Below are 15,848 nucleotides of genomic sequence, written 5' to 3'. Positions count from 1 at the left end.
AGCAGTAATGGCAAGAGCGAACAATGACGTGTTTTGACAGCTTAAATACATGCGCTCTAACCAATCTGAACCAATGCTATGACAGCTGACAGTCAGCTGGTGGGTTGCGTCATACGGGGTGTGACTGATTAGCCTCTGCCGATTAGCCCGGCGTTGACATCCGTGCCTTGCCTGAAGTACGTCGGAGACTTCATTTTTGCAAATCCCATTCATTTTTCCAATAGCGATTTTGGACAAAATTGATGACGATGCTAACTTTTACGTTTACAAAACCTCACCAATCCAGGCCATAAGTTCTCTCTCGCTGTCCCTCTCTCTAATCTCACATCACGATGGTAGAGTATCTTAACCTTTAATTTGTAACATCTGTGCCTTGTAATTAATTTAACTAATTTGCAATGTAATAATTTTCATCACATAGACCATCCTTGCTTTAACCCATAATCAACTAGAAAGGGTGCTCAGAGAGCACAGGGCTCCGCCCATTCATGTATTTTGTTGGTGTAATCGAGTTGAAATGGTTAAACCCACTCCTCAGTATAAATATAGCATACTTGCACCATTGAAGAGTAAGCTTCTTGGTGGTGTAACTGATTGTGGTGTTTATGAGAGGTGGTCATGTATGAACACAACTGAATATACATATATATATTATATACAAAATAACACACACAACCAAAAATATACCGTCCGCCAGCAGTCGCTGGTGGGAGCCAATTAGTCTTTGCATAGATTGTTAAGTTATGTAAAATGGTAATACCCTGTCAGGCTAAGTGGGTTCTGTTACCAATATAAATCCCCCTACAGTACCGTGAAGTTTTACTGAGACAATAAAAGGACTGGAGACATACAGTACACAGAATACACTCTGTGGAATATACTGTAAGGTTTCATAATATTGAATATTGAATATATATGACAGTGGAGTCATTGTAAATATCCCTTTAGCAGCAGACAGATGGAGCAGAGACAAGAGTATCTGACCCTGCATCCATTACAGGTGAAACACCGACATCATGTGTGTTTCAGGTTTCAGTCTGATTAATCCATTCCTCATACTCACATCATCACTTGCTTACATAAGACATAATCTGTTCTCTCAGCTTCACTCTCTCTTTCTCTCTCTCTCTGTCTCGCTCCATCTGTAAAGAGTAAACTAAAAGCATTTAAGTGAGCATTCAGACAGAAGAACGAGAGAAGGAAAGAAACAGACATTTCTCAATGAGAAATCACCTCGCCCAGGCATCCTCAGTAGAGGGGAGTAGCGCTATACCTCTGAAAACAGAGCTACTCCAGCTTGCTTTATTAGCATCTTGAGGGCCGTAAACAGGGGCATAATGTCATATTCTACATTATACAACGGTTAGTTCTTGTTCTTGATTCTGATTGGCTGGAAGCCGTGTTAAAATACTTTCTAACACACACCTGGGACCGCATATCATTCCATTTTCAGTATTAATGCGCTTCTCATTTGATCCAAATGCATTGTAGTTGTTGTTGTTGCTTGGCAACCCTTTTGTTAGGGGAACTATTTTGCTCGGCGGAATTGAGGGAATTTGTTTGTTTTGTTTGTTTATTAGGATCTCTTTTAGCCATCGGCTAGTCATCCAAGAGGGAATGATGCTTCGTTTTGTATAATCTTAATATTTTACATTGCTGTGTGTTTATTTTACACTAATAGAGGTACAGTAGTAACCGTTGTATAAAAGCAAAAAACCACTCGAGGCCGTGTGTTATAGTGATTTTATAACAGCTAGGGGCCGTTGTTAGGCACGACGCGAAGCTGATTTTTACGAAACTTGATGGAGGGGTGTAGCATAACATTTGAACTACAGTAGAACACCTGGCTTTAATTTACAGGTCCGTTAACACGTAATTACATATGAACTACTGTAGAACGCCTGACTTTAATTTACTGGTCCGGTAACACGTAATTACATATAAACTACTGTAGAACACTTGACTTTAATTTACAGGTCCGGTAACTACTATAGAACAGAGATTCACTCCAATTTACTAGTAAATTATAAAATAGTTAATCCATTGTTATGAAATAGTTCATACGTTGTTACAAAATAATGTATATGTTGTTACAAAATAGTTCATACATTGTTAGGGACCTGTAATTTAAAGGGTTACCGAGATGCAGGAGCGGCAGTTACAGCAGTTTTCCTTAGGAGTGTGCTGCGGCTTGCCCACTTCTCCTTGGCAGAGATAAGTGTGTGTGTTTGTGCGTGCGTGTGTGTGTGTGTGTGCGCGCGCAGCGTGTATATTGTAACATGGTACAGTACAGTACATCATTCCGTGCACTGAGATTGGAGTCTGCATACTAACATTTCAGGTATTATACTGGACCGAGTCAGAGCCGTAATCGAACATTACCATTTACCATGAACATGGACATTTACCTGCTCCTGCCAAGGTGTTATTCTGTACCGCTATGTGTCTCAGTTTGAATCCCGGTCTCAGCTGTTCCCAGCTACCTCTCCTCTCAGTTTACGTGTTGTAGCATGTTGACATTAGTGCCCACAGCACAGTGGGGTCAGCCTGTATCTTTGTCCTATCTCTCCCCTCCCGTCTCACTCCTCAACTGGCGTCACATAGCGCTCTGTCTAACAGATTACACACTGGCGACATACGTGGATTAGAGATTATGCACGCATGTACGCACGCACACCCACTCCAAATCAGGGTACAGTATGAAGCAGGGGAGACAAGCCTACTATGTTACCCTTCACCCGAAACACACACACACACACACACACACACACACACACACACACACACACACACACACACGGTCTCATGTTAACACATGGTGAACATACTTAATCACAATGGATATAACTTATCTAAGCGTAAAAAAGAAGACTCAGCGCCTCTCTGAATAGCTTGCCCTCTCACCCCCCCCCCCCCCCCCACATAATACGTATCTACCTACCCCTGACAGTTGATGACATGACAGCTTTAGTGATTGGCGGACACATTCAGAGAGCTAGAGGGGAACAGGCAGAAAGAAAGAGAGAGGGGGCAACAAAGAGAAAGAGAGATACAGAGAGAGAGGGATACAGAGGGAGAGAGAACTAGTCAAAGAACCAGAGTGGCAGAGGAGAGGAGAAAGTGATAGAAGGGAAAGGAGACGGATGAGGGGACAGATGAGAGTACTAGGTATTGATAGTTTAAAAAAAAAAAAAAAATTTCCTCTCTCTCTCTCTCTCTCTCTCTCTCTCCCTCTCTCCCTCTCTCCCTCCCTCTTTCCTCCTCACCCTTCCTCCTGTTCAATCTCGCCAAGGTGCCGCAAACCACTCTAGGCCCACCTGAAGGACACTCATAGTGCCGTAGGTGGCGGTTAGAAATAGCCAGCCAGCCAATCAGACAAGACTCTGTACTATTACCTCCTCCCCGGGTGTACTATTGGCTGCAAGAAGGGCCCTGATAGGCAGGGATGAGTCAGCCTGGAAACAAGGGAGCAGAGAGTCAGCTGTCTGATAAAACAGTGATGATAAAGCAGAGGTGGTGTAGGAGGAGGGGTAGTAGACCAGGCAGAATTTCTGAAAATGTGCTTATTTAAAGCGCTGAAGGCAAATCTGTAGGTTTATAATTTCATTTGTTTGTTTTTCAAATATGTATTTGCATACAACAGAATTGAGTTCAGTACCCCTACAAACCTTGTATGCCATCAATTAACATGATTCGCCTTCAGGGTTAATGGGTGAACCCTTTTTGTGTTTTCATATATGGGGAATACAATGACACATTCAGTTTTGAAATAAAAGGCAAATCAACTTTTATCTAAATATGTATTGCAAAAATTTTAGATTTTATTTATTTAACTACTTTTTAACATATCTGCTCACATTGTTATAAACAGTCCTTCATAGTGTATACTGAACATTAACTTATTCCCAATCATCATCAGTGTTCCAGCAGGTGTTGCCAAGTTTCCTGCATTTGCACCCCTCGGTGCATTCCATGCACATTTTCCTGCAGCTAGAATAGAATAGAATAGAAGGTTTTATTGCCATGTCTGACAAGCACGGGTGCAGGTACATCAGAATTCTTGTAATCGCTCAGCATTGGCTGATGCACCCTGTTTTCTCACTGTGACCACTGAACTGAGACACAATCACAGCCAGTGACGACATGGAAGGCAGGTACGGTGTCCAGTGTCTCTACATAAAAGCTGGGATGTCGAAGGCTCGAAAGTATTTTTCAGTAAATGAAAATCACATGTTGCCATCTGCTGATCAAGTGGACACCCTACAGTATATGCCTTCCATGCCATCACTTGCTGTGATAGTGTGTCTCAAGACAACATCCTGGCAGCTGGTGACTACAGGGGTTCAACTGTCGTTTTCGGCAAATATTTTAACAGTTATACGCTCCTGCAGATTCCTGCTCTACAACATCAGGCGTATTCGCCCTTTCCTCACTGACAAAAAATAGCAGGTGCTCATCCAGGCCCTGGTCAATTCCCTCCTTGCTAGGGCCCTGGTGTCTGCCATCAAACCTTTGGAGCTTGTCCAGAAAGCTACAGCTCGCCTGGTGTGTAACCGCCCCAAGTTCTCCCATACAGTTTCCCTTCTCCAGTCTCTACACTGGCTCCAGTTTGAGGAAAGAAAGTAAGGAAGTCTCGAGTTGCAAGCACTGCTCAAGTTGGTTACACTAGACGGTGGCGGATTTCCAAAAGCAAAGTGCCTATTTGCCAATATTTCGGATTTAAACCCAATGCTGCAGCTAATAGGGAACTGATAACATTATTAATGAGTCAATCTGTAAACAAGAGCCATTCTCCCTCTTCTTACTCGTTGTGTCATAGTGAAATATGACACCGTTGCTCTCTACTGAGACCCTCTCTGTTGCACTTGCCAGTGACAGGAGAGCAGAGTAGACAGTGGGTCTCATCCCAAGCTTATATTTTACAAATTATTTTTTGTTTAATGAAAGTTGCCGCTGATATGCGGAAATTAATATATTGTAGGATTCAAAGATAATGTCATTGTTTAGCCGACATCCAATATACAAGTAGCCATGTGGGAGACTCCTCATCCTTGCAGCAACAACAAGATACAAACTATCCTAAAATAAACACAGTTTAATGCAGTACAGTACAATACAGTAGGTAGAGAAAAAATATGGTGGGTGCTAAGTGTATGTTAATGATAATAATTAAGTTAATGATAAATAATTATTCAAGAAAAAAGACCACTAGTATCGGTATCGGCAGATATTCAAATTCAGGTATCGGGTCGGAACTGAAAAAAAGTGGATTGGTGCATCTCTAAATCAGTCTCTAAAGAGGTGGAGGAGGAGGAGGGGTAGAGAAGGAGAGAAGAGATGGTGGATGAGTGATAGAGGAGGAGGAGGGGTAGAGAAGGAGAGAAGATGTGGTGGAGGAGGGATAGAGGAGGAGGAGGGGTAGAAAAGGAGAGAAGAGGTGGTGGAGGAGGGATAGAGAGGTAGAGGAGGAGGAGGGGTAGAGAAGGAGAGAAGAGGTGGTGGAGGAGGGATAGAGGAGGAGGAGGAGGGGTAGAGAAGGAGAGAAGAGGTGGTGGAGGAGGGATAGAGAGGTAGAGGAGGAGGGGTAGAGAAGGAGAGAAGAGATGGTGGATGAGTGATAGAGGAGGAGGAGGGGTAGAGAAGGAGAGAAGAGGTGGTGGAGGAGGGATAGAGGAGGAGGAGGGGTAGAAAAGGAGAGAAGAGGTGGTGGAGGAGTGATAGAGGAGGAGGAGGAGGGGTACAGAAGGAGAGAAGAGGTGGTGGAGGAGGGATAGAGAGGTAGAGGAGGAGGAGGGGTAGAGAAGGAGAGAAGAGGTGCTGGAGGAGTGATAGAGGAGGAGGAGGGGTAGAAAAGGAGAGAAGAGGTGGTGGAGGAGGGATAGAGAGGGGTGGAAGGATGGAGCAATATCGTGATGGACGGGACGGAGGGCTGGAGAGAACGGAAGGTCGGAGAGGGAGAGGAAACAAATTTAGATCGAATGAGAGGAACAGAATAATGAGGATGAAAGGGAGGTGTAACATAGGGAAGGGAACAAAATACAGAGACCCAATCAACACTACAGGGGGAGAGGGAGAGAGAGAGAGAGCACTTCTGACAGTAAGTTTGTGTGGCACATTAACAGTCTTGTGAGTTGCCCCAAGCTACTCGCTAATGGTGAGGAGCAAATTAAAAAAAACACTTTGATTTCATGAAGAAAGTCGAGATATAATTAGATATTTCTATTGATGACGCATACACAGTGCCGCATATTAGGGTTCTGATGTCTTCTGTGTCCCAGCTCAAACTGATTATATTTAGGGTCATTAGTAGCCCACTGTAGTCTACGTCAGAGAGTGGCGGATGCTTATTAGATGAGATTGGAGTGAGATGGGAGTATTGCCTTGTGTGTGTTTGTTTTTCCATATGTTGTGATTCATCCGTATCGCTCCTTCCCTGATCTACATATCTGTCCATCACATGTTTCCAGTACTGTGACCTGCTCATGCATTTGCATAATGCTGCTCTGCCTCTCAAGCAGCTGCCCAGCACCAGGTATATATTATAGTAGGCAAGGGCCTTTGAAATATAGAATTGGGCTCAGTCACTCATAACCCACCCCAGCATTGAGGTCAAACAACCAAGTTAGTGTTTTCCGCGAGTTATATGGACAGGTAGGTAGCAAGCTTAGTTTGGCTATTGGACAACGTGATGTCTGGTCTTCATTATTGCTTGTGCCGGTGCTACATTACCTTGTGGACTGACCAGGAGTGTAGAGTAATTAGCTTGTGTAGAGCAGTTAGCTTGTAGAGCAGTTCGATGTAGTGCGATTAGCATGCACAGCACTGAGCAGGTACAACAGTTAGCTTGTAGTGCAGTTAGCTTGTAGCGCAATTAGCATTAAGAGCTTCCTTGTTGAGACTTCTATGACCAAGTTTACTTTCACCCTATTCTGTAGATTCTCTGAGATCTAGATCTTGCTGAGGACTTATCTCAGGACTACACTCTACAGATCCCATAGACAGATCACTATGGGATCTGGTGTTATGGTTGCAGTTGGATTGGATCAATTAGATCACAGTCTCTGTCAATGGGATCTGTTGTCATGGATAGATAGATTCATCCTACTCAGAATGTAGACTACCTGTTAAACCTTGCCACTGATTAGTATGTCTAGTCGACCTGACCCAAGCTCATCTGTGTGTGTGTGTGTGTGTGTGTGTGTGTGTGTGTGTGTGTGTGTGTGTGTGTGAATGAGTACATGTGTGTGCGTGCGTGTGTGTGTATGCGTGTGTGTGCAGTACTGTATGTGTGAGTGTGTGTGTGTGTGTCTTTGTAGCCCTGATTCCTACTGCAGGAGGACAATGGTGGGTTGGTTGCGTTGGAAACAGCATGTAGATTACCATTGTTTTTGTTAGGTTGGGTTTCAGAGAGGATCTGTTCTCTCCTCTTGTTGAGTGGTGGTCAATTCAGGGAAGTGGACACAAGACAGAACGGACTGGAGTGTGTTCTTAATAGGGGTGTAACGATACACTAATCTCACGATACGATACGATACACGATATTGGGTTGACAATAACAATACGATACGATACACATGGGCAGGTGTGAAGCGTTGCAGTAGTGCTGCTGTTCACACCAATAGTGCATTTCTCCACATTTCTACTCCAATACACTTTGTGAATTTAGAGCTTAATTGTTGTCTTTTATCTTGGCCTATCCATGATATGACATGTTTGTTACCAGCGTTGTGTAGCCAGTGTTCACTGATATACAATAAACATATCACGATATTGTTTTCACCTTGACGATACGTATTGTGACGTTTCTGTATCGCGATATATTGTGGCACGATATATTGTTACACCCCTGGTTCTTAATTATCTTTTTCTCCTCTCTCTGTCTCTCTCTCTTTCCCGCGCTCTTCCTTGCTCCATTAGCCTCGTGAGACCATCCTGATCTCACGAGCTCACATTCTGTTTCTCTCGCAAATCAGTCGTGGATACTCTCCATAGAGATCCAATTGTGCCCAATCAGAAAGCGGCCTAGGCAATCAGCGTTCTATGAGGAAATACCAACAGTTACGCTGGGTGGGTTTAGATGTGACAACAGCGAGGAGCAGTTGAAGTTGGCGCGTGATAGACGGGGATTGATGCTTCATCCAATCACCTGACAAGTATTTTTGAAAGTGCCTGCCCTTTTCCAAAAAGTTGCTAAATGTGTCCTAGATAGTGAGTGAGTGAGTGAGTGAGTGAGTGAGTGAGTACGTACATACGTACGTACCAGTCATATTCAAGTCATATCTGGAAATGTTATGTCCAAGGAACATCTGAGCACCAACAAGACAATCTGTCTTAACCCCCTCCAAGCTGGCTCAGGTCCATGGCATCCCGCCAGTCAGGGGAGGCACTGAACAGATGGCGGCTGGTAGGAAGGACCTACAGAAGCGCTCCACAGAGCACCGTGGCAGGATCAGTGTGGCAGGATCAGTCTGCCACTGAAGGCGCTTGTCCGCCTGACCAGAGTGTCATGAACCTTTCAACCACTCCCCTCTGGCAGGAAGCTGTGGTCCATCAGGGCCAAGACCTCATGCCACAAAAACAGCTTCTTCCCCACGGCCACCAGCCTCATCAACAAGGCAGGTCGTGACCCCCTCTGCCCGCCCTGATGTGTCAGATTGTTGTCCCCCATGTAGGCTAAGCCCGGACTACACATGGTTAACACTGACTCTCAACGTCACTCACTGATTTGTTTCCATGGTTTCCAACAGGATAAGGAAGTTATTCTTCAGATAGAAAAATAAAAATAAGATTACAATAAAAGATTTAGAGATTTTTTTAAAATAGACCCGGTTACTAGGCTACGAGGAGTTTGAATGAAAGATGAATCATTGCTGTATGCTAATTTCTTTAAGATGATGTCATAGAGGAGCGTTTTTCACTTTGGATATTGTTGTGCTGTTGCCATTTTGGAAACCAAAAAGAGGAGCAGGTCACATAGTCAGCGATAGAAGCTATCGAAAAAATCCCATATCCCAGGTGAGCTGTGGATACTGTAGCTCCTGTCCCTCCCCTAACCACAAAACTGGGTTAAACAGTTAAGAGGACATCTCGTTCTGCCCACATCCAATCAGGGATCTCCGTCGGATCTGGGGCTAATTTCCTCGCCACGCAGTAGTGTTGTTGATTAGCAGGCGTGGTGTATCATGTGATACGGGCATGTTCTGTTCTACTGGCCGGGTCTGGCTCCAGGGACGGGGCACCGCTGTGTATTAGTACCTGAGATGAACCCCTGTGGCGATTAGGCAGGAACTGGGGCTCAGAGATAGAGCCCAGGCGAGTGTCTGGGCCTGGTCTGCTTATCTGAGGACCAGAACCACGAGACCCAGTCATGAACTTTCATTCTGCTTTTTTCAGCCCTCTCTACTCTTCTCATCTCCTTTTCTGATTATGCCTGATTATGCCTTTTTTGTTGTCCTAGTTTTAATTGAGTCTCCATCTCCCTCTCTCCCTCTCCATCTCTCTCTCCCTCTCTCCCTCTCCATCTCTCTCTCTCCCTCTCCATCTCTCTCTCTTTCTCTCTCTCTCTCTCTCTCTCTCTCTCTCTCTCTCTCTCTCTCTCTTTCTATCTCTCTCCCGTTCTCCCTCCCTCTCCTGACGAATTTCAGCTTCATACAGTTGCCGGTTCTCAAGAAACTCGAGAGACATACAGACTCCTTCCATTATGCTACTCTGTCACGCAGCTTCTTGAGTGTTCTGTTTTCAGTATGCTGTTCTCAGGTTTTAAGAGCCCGTCAGTTTCTTCTTTGCTCCTTATGAGTGCATTTTCATTTTCTCATGTAAATTCTCAGTGAGCTCTTTTGCATTGTCGTCTCTTCAGGTGGATCCAGCAATCTCAGTGACACGTTACACGTTGTCATGTTCACAGACGAGCCTCTTTCCTTTCATCTTGAATGTGACTCAACTTGAATAGTTCTGCACGGCATAGCCGCTGTAGTCCGACTGGCTTTCAGCGTCAACTCTGCGCCACTCTGTTACATTAATTTACGTAGTTCAATACCTGTCCAAATGATGGGAGACAGCGTTATGCAACCCGCGGGATAATCACTAGAAATCAGATTTAAACACAAAGATGGTTCTAATGTAGGGTCTCAATCTCTCTTTCTCTCTTTCTCCTCTCCTTTCATCTTTTCCTTCTCTTCTCACATCTCATTTGAGTCAGAACCCTGTTAGTGGGAGTGTGTCAGAAATAGCCCTCACACACCCGGCTCTAATAAACCCCAGACTGCTGTGAGCGGCTGGATGGGCGGCCATGCTGCCGTGCTGCTGCGTGGTTATCTAACACTGATTGAGTCTGCTGGCCGGCTGCTCCTACTGATTGACGGCCTGGATAGAGAACGCAAACACAGCTGCCGACCACCACTGGTGCATTGTATTTCTTTAGCCCCTGAGCTCCCAGCGGTGCACTATAGGCCAATTTAGGGCCTGTTTAAGTGTAATTTTTGTCATCTTAAAACTGTTTAATGTCTGACTGGGGTGCAGAAAGTGTCTGATTTATTTATTTTTTGTGTGTCTAAGACAGTATGACCATGAAGTAACCTATTTAGGCTATATAAGCATTCACAGCAGCTACAGTATATAAGCATTCATGCTGTACTGGAGCTCGTGTCCATGCATGAAGAGTGAAGAACGTTATGTTCTGGTTGTGTTACAGCCATTACACAACCGGCTCTCAATGATAAACACACAACTGAGAGATGCAGCATCATACAACCTCATTAAGCCGCTTTGCAGCGTAAATGTATTGTTTTGAAGTACAGATGCCCAGCATCATCCACACAGAGAACGGAGCTGGAAGTGCTTGGGTGAGCATGACACTGTTAAGAGTATCATCCAAAGGATGGAGTGGACTGTTATTCCCTGGTCATCTCCTTCTTGTCACAATAGCTGATCACCACGTGCTGAAACCAACCTGCCTCTCTGTCTCACTCTCTACACACATAGTTCCCCGAACATGACTGTCATATGCTAATGCTTTCGCCATTCATACATGAGCCGAATGCCATAACATTCCTGTGTTGCGTCGTTACAAACATGCGAGACAGAACGCGCAAGGCACAGTCCAGCAGATTATATATATATATATATGACTGTACACACACACACACACACACACACACACACACACACACACACACACACACACACACACACACACAAACACACCATCTTGGTTCATATGGGCTTCTGTCGTGTCAGCTGTTAAAATAAATGGCGCCTTCTGCAATAAAAATGATGTCTTAATATAAACCTTATATAATTTAGGAAACACTTGCAGTCTATTTTATTAGTGCTATTTTAACAGCTGACACTACAGAAGCCCAGATGAACCAAGTCAGTCGAAGAAAAAATCTGTAGGCTAGTATTATTCTCACAAGTTGATATATTGTTGTTTTAACCTTTTAAATTGTATGTAGTTTTTGTTTCTTTTTATAAGATCAAGACCTTAATAGGCTACATTTTGCAATGCAGAGAAATCCCAAGGGCATTTGCTATGATCAGGTACATGAATGTTTTATTTTATTTTATTTGGTTTATTGCCTACTAGGCCCACAACTAAGATGATGCTGATATGATCAGAGTTTTTCCTGCATAGAGGATTTTTTGGCCAGAGACAAAGGAAAATCACCAGTGCCAAAATGCAAAAAATTTAAAATAAAAATAGTAATTAAAATCCTCCAAATGTGTTTGATAGCTTGTTTCAAGTGCAGCCCATCCCTTTTTATGCATTGTCCATTGTTTGGACCACTAGTAATCGAGATCAGAAGAGAATATAGGCCTATATATGCAGGTATCATTTTTGTGTGTGTGTGTGTGTGCGCATCACCCCCCAAAGGCCCATTCTGAGCCAGGAAAAACACTGATTATAAAATTAAATGATGTACCTAACGGCTGTGCATGCAATTAAATGTATTATTTGGATGGATGGATCAGCCTGAAAAGAGTTTCATTTCCAGGGTATAGGCACAATATAGAGTGAAACCAGCCTACTGGGCCTATAGGCCTACATAAAAATACTTTATTAATATATCCTAATGAAATTCCATAAAGAATAATATATGCTGAATAACAAAGTTAGTTACTGAATAATCTGCCTATTTTGGAAATAGGCCTTGAGGGGAAAAATAGGTGCCCAAAACCTTTGGTCGGAAAACAATGTAGTAGGCTATGTCAGTCGACCAAGATTTTCTTTGGTTGAAGACAGCCCTAACTATTTTGCTCATGTTAAAAGGATCTAAATATATTTTTTCCTTTGGGTGAATTTTGGAACTTCCATTGGCGCCTGAAATCCCTAGTTTTTTGTGTCTTTCGCCAGACTGACCTACCTGGTAATGTAACGGCTTCTGTTCACAACACAGCCATCCCGGCTGATTCCAGGGAATTATATACCAAGTTGTGACATGGGAAGTTGTCTGTGAAGATTTCCTGTGAAATCCTGTTCATACATGCCCCCTAACAGATTGTATGTGTGAATGGGGTTTCTCTCTCTCTCTCTCTCTCTCTCTCTCTCTCTCTCTGTCTTTCCCTTTCCCTCTTTCTCTCTTTCTCTCTGTCTCTCTCTCTCTCTTTGACCTCACTGTACTGTATAAGCCTCACTGTAAGCACTGTATTTGAAAGAGATGGCCCCGCCATATTCCAATAGCTTTTTTTGAAGGGCCAAGTGCCTTGCTTAAGGATACAGTGGTAGGCTCTGTTACTCTCTCTCCCCTGTCTGACCCTTCTCTGACATGGAGACTCTAATACAATCACAGTCTCCTCAACCCTGTTAGTCTGGGGGAGAGACCAGGTCTAGCTAGTTACTGTTTACAGTAATTAACGTGATTAGGCCCATAGTATGATTTTACAGAGAGAGGGATAGAGAGAGAGAGAGAGAGAGAAAGAGAGAGAGGAGGGGAAGAGGGAGTGCCTCTCCTCGATAGATAGATAGATAGATAGATAGATAGATAGAAAGATAGATAGATAGATAGATAGATAGATAGATAGATAGATAGATAGATAGATAGATAGATAGATAGATAGATAGATAGATAGATAGATAGGGGACTGGGGAAAATACAGCAATGTGCAAACACAGCAGCAAGATGTGTGGGCAGTTGTGACAGGAAAAGGATATCCAATGGAACACAACCACTGTAAAGACTGTCAGTCAGTTTCCCTGCACACAGTGCAGATCACTGTACATACTGTATATACACACTGTACTGTACATACAAACTGAAAAGTTACCATTTAAATCCATTTGTAAATATTACACTTATTCACTCAATTCACCTATTTGTATTTCCATTTATATTTTAACATGTTTGTGACTTTTTGTGATGTTTGTTTTGGCAATGTAAACATAAGTTTCCCATGCCAACAAAGCCCATTGAATTTAATTTAATTGAATAGATATATACTGTAGTGTAGATAGACAGACAGACAGACAGACAGACAGACAGACAGACAGACAGATAGATAGATAGATAGATAGATAGATAGATAGATAGATAGATAGATAGATAGATAGATAGATAGATCTATCAAAAAACAAGATATTAAGGCTTTGGTCCAAACAGCTGAGAGAAAGTGCTCGAAAGATATTCACGCAACTGGAACGTGACTGGAACTCAAATGAAGGAATCAGAGAAGGAATTTATTCACCTCTTTCTTGGAAGAGTGAAATTAAAGGAGAGTAAAGTTATCAGCAGTAACTAAGCATACGAATTAACGTATATGCACGTGTGTGTGTGTGTGTGTGTGTGTGTGTGTGTGTGTGTGTGTGTGTGCGCGCGCGCTCGTGTGTGTGTGTTCGTGTCCAGGTGGCGCGCTGGGAGCACAGGACCAGGGGTCTTACTAGGCTGTTCGGGGGGCCCCACCTGGCCTGCTACTGTCTGGGCTTCCTCATCCTGCTGCTCAACGTCTACCGGAGTCATAGGTATACAATATCTCTATAACTTTACCACTCGCCACCACTCTCTCTCTCTCTCTCTCTCTCTCTCTCTCTCGTACCCCCCATCTCTCTCTACTTTGGAGGGGGGGGTGGGTGGGTGTTGGGGTTGGTTTGTCTTTTAAGAGTATAATTATGTGGTTTTTAAATTGTTTCACGTTTAGTGTTTTGCAAGGGTGTCTCAATAGAGCACAAGTCTCTCTCTGCATACTTTCTCTCTCTCTACTCTCACAGTCTTTCTTTCTCCTCTCTGTCCCTCTCTCTCTCTCTACCTCTCTTTGAATCTATTTCTTTGTCTCTCTCAATCTCTCTCTCTACTCTTTCTCTCTCTCTGTACCTCCACATCAAACTCTCTCTCTCTGTTCCACATCTATTTTTCTCTTAAATTCAAATTCAAATCAGCTTTATTGGCACGATAGGTAAAAAGAACCCACATTGCCAAAGCAGTACATAAAATCAACATTCAAAAAATCAACATTCAGATTATGTATAAATAAATAAATAAAAAGTGAGTGTGAGGGTGTGTTATCTCCGACAGTGAAGGGTCTGGATTGCTGTGAGTTCAGCTCCCATACCCAGCCCCAGCCCCGCGGAGTGAGTATCAGTGATTATTGATAGTAATTATGTGTTTGTGTATAAAAACATAACATAAACAACAAAACATGAAGCTATATATCAACAATACTATCAAAAGCATTTAACAATAGTTCAATTTATAATATAATAACATGGGGAGCTATCCTTCAGATGTTATCACTCTGAGATGTTTGCTATACAGTAGAACTTGTTTCCCTTAACGTTTGACAGTCAACATATTTAGCAGCTAATACTGCACACTGACTTTTCTCTCCACATAAATATGGCAGTTTCTCTGGATCAGGGAGGTGAATAAACTCAGGAAATATATTATTTATTTTATCAAAGAAAATTTCTCTTAAATGTTTATATTTCTCACAAATCTCAACATCTCCCTGATGACAAAGTGAACACAGCCTGGCCTCCTTGGGTAGCCAATACTGCCTGCGGCGGCCTGTTTCTATGGCCAGGCTGTGTCCGCTCAGTCTGGACCTTGTCAACGTTTTCCGCAGTCTTCTATCAGTCACTGCAGTCAAGTATCCTGCTACCGTGAACTCTCTGTTTAGGGTCAAATAGAAATCTAACTTACTTTGTGATTTGGTGGTTTCATGCCAATATTTGATATACTTTTCTTTTTGTTTTGAGATGATTTGGTTGGGCCAGATTGATTGGTGTTGGTCCTGAAGCCCTGGGGTTTGTGGGCAGAGGTTCAGGATCAGCTGGCAGAGGGGACTCTTGTCTTTGCTCAACTCTTGGCACTGTAGGGCTTTGTAATGGTAGGCGTGGGGGTCACTTGATTGGAGATGTTTGTAGAATTTGATGGCTCTCTTTAGAATTTTTATTCAAAAATGATCTCTCTCTCAGTACATTTCTCTCTTTTCACTTTATCCCTTCCTTGCTCTCCCTATCACGCTCTCCCTATGTCCACAACTACCTTTTTTCTCTTTCCATGTCTGTTTCTGTTTCTCTCTCTCTCTCTTTCTCTCTCTCTCTCTCTCTCTCTCTCTCTCTCTCTCTCTCTCTCCTTTCCCCCCTTCCTCCTACTCCTCTCCAAAATGGTAGCGTTAACCTCCACCATCGTACCTCGCATTAGAGACAAGGACCGCGGAGCATACTCTGTTAGACAAGTAGGGGTGGGTGGGTGTTGTGGTTGGTTTGTCTTTTAAGAGTATAATTATGTGGTTTTTAAATTGTTTCACGTTTAGTGTTTTACAAGGGTGTCTCAATAGAGCACAAGTCTCTCTCTGCATACTTTCTCTCTCTCTACTCTCACAGTCTTTCTTTCTCCTCTCTGTCCCTCTCTCTC

General features: G+C 43.2%; 1 protein-coding gene across 1 annotated transcript in view; it reads left to right on the top strand.

Annotated features, from left to right (window-relative positions):
* Positions 1-15,848, top strand: part of pemt (phosphatidylethanolamine N-methyltransferase) — a 54,495-nt gene that overhangs the window by 12,611 nt on the left and 26,036 nt on the right. Inside the window, exon 3 of the mRNA XM_084456310.1 lies at positions 13,839-13,954. Coding sequence (XP_084312436.1) covers positions 13,839-13,954 — 116 coding nt within the window. The remainder of the gene's footprint in view (positions 1-13,838; positions 13,955-15,848) is intronic.

Source organism: Borostomias antarcticus, assembly GCF_949987555.1.
Source record: "Borostomias antarcticus genome assembly, chromosome: 22".
In the NCBI taxonomy this organism is placed as follows: Eukaryota; Metazoa; Chordata; class Actinopteri; order Stomiiformes; family Stomiidae; genus Borostomias; species Borostomias antarcticus.
Note: the sequence above shows the minus strand (reverse complement) of the source record. Positions and strands in the feature narration are given on the sequence as shown.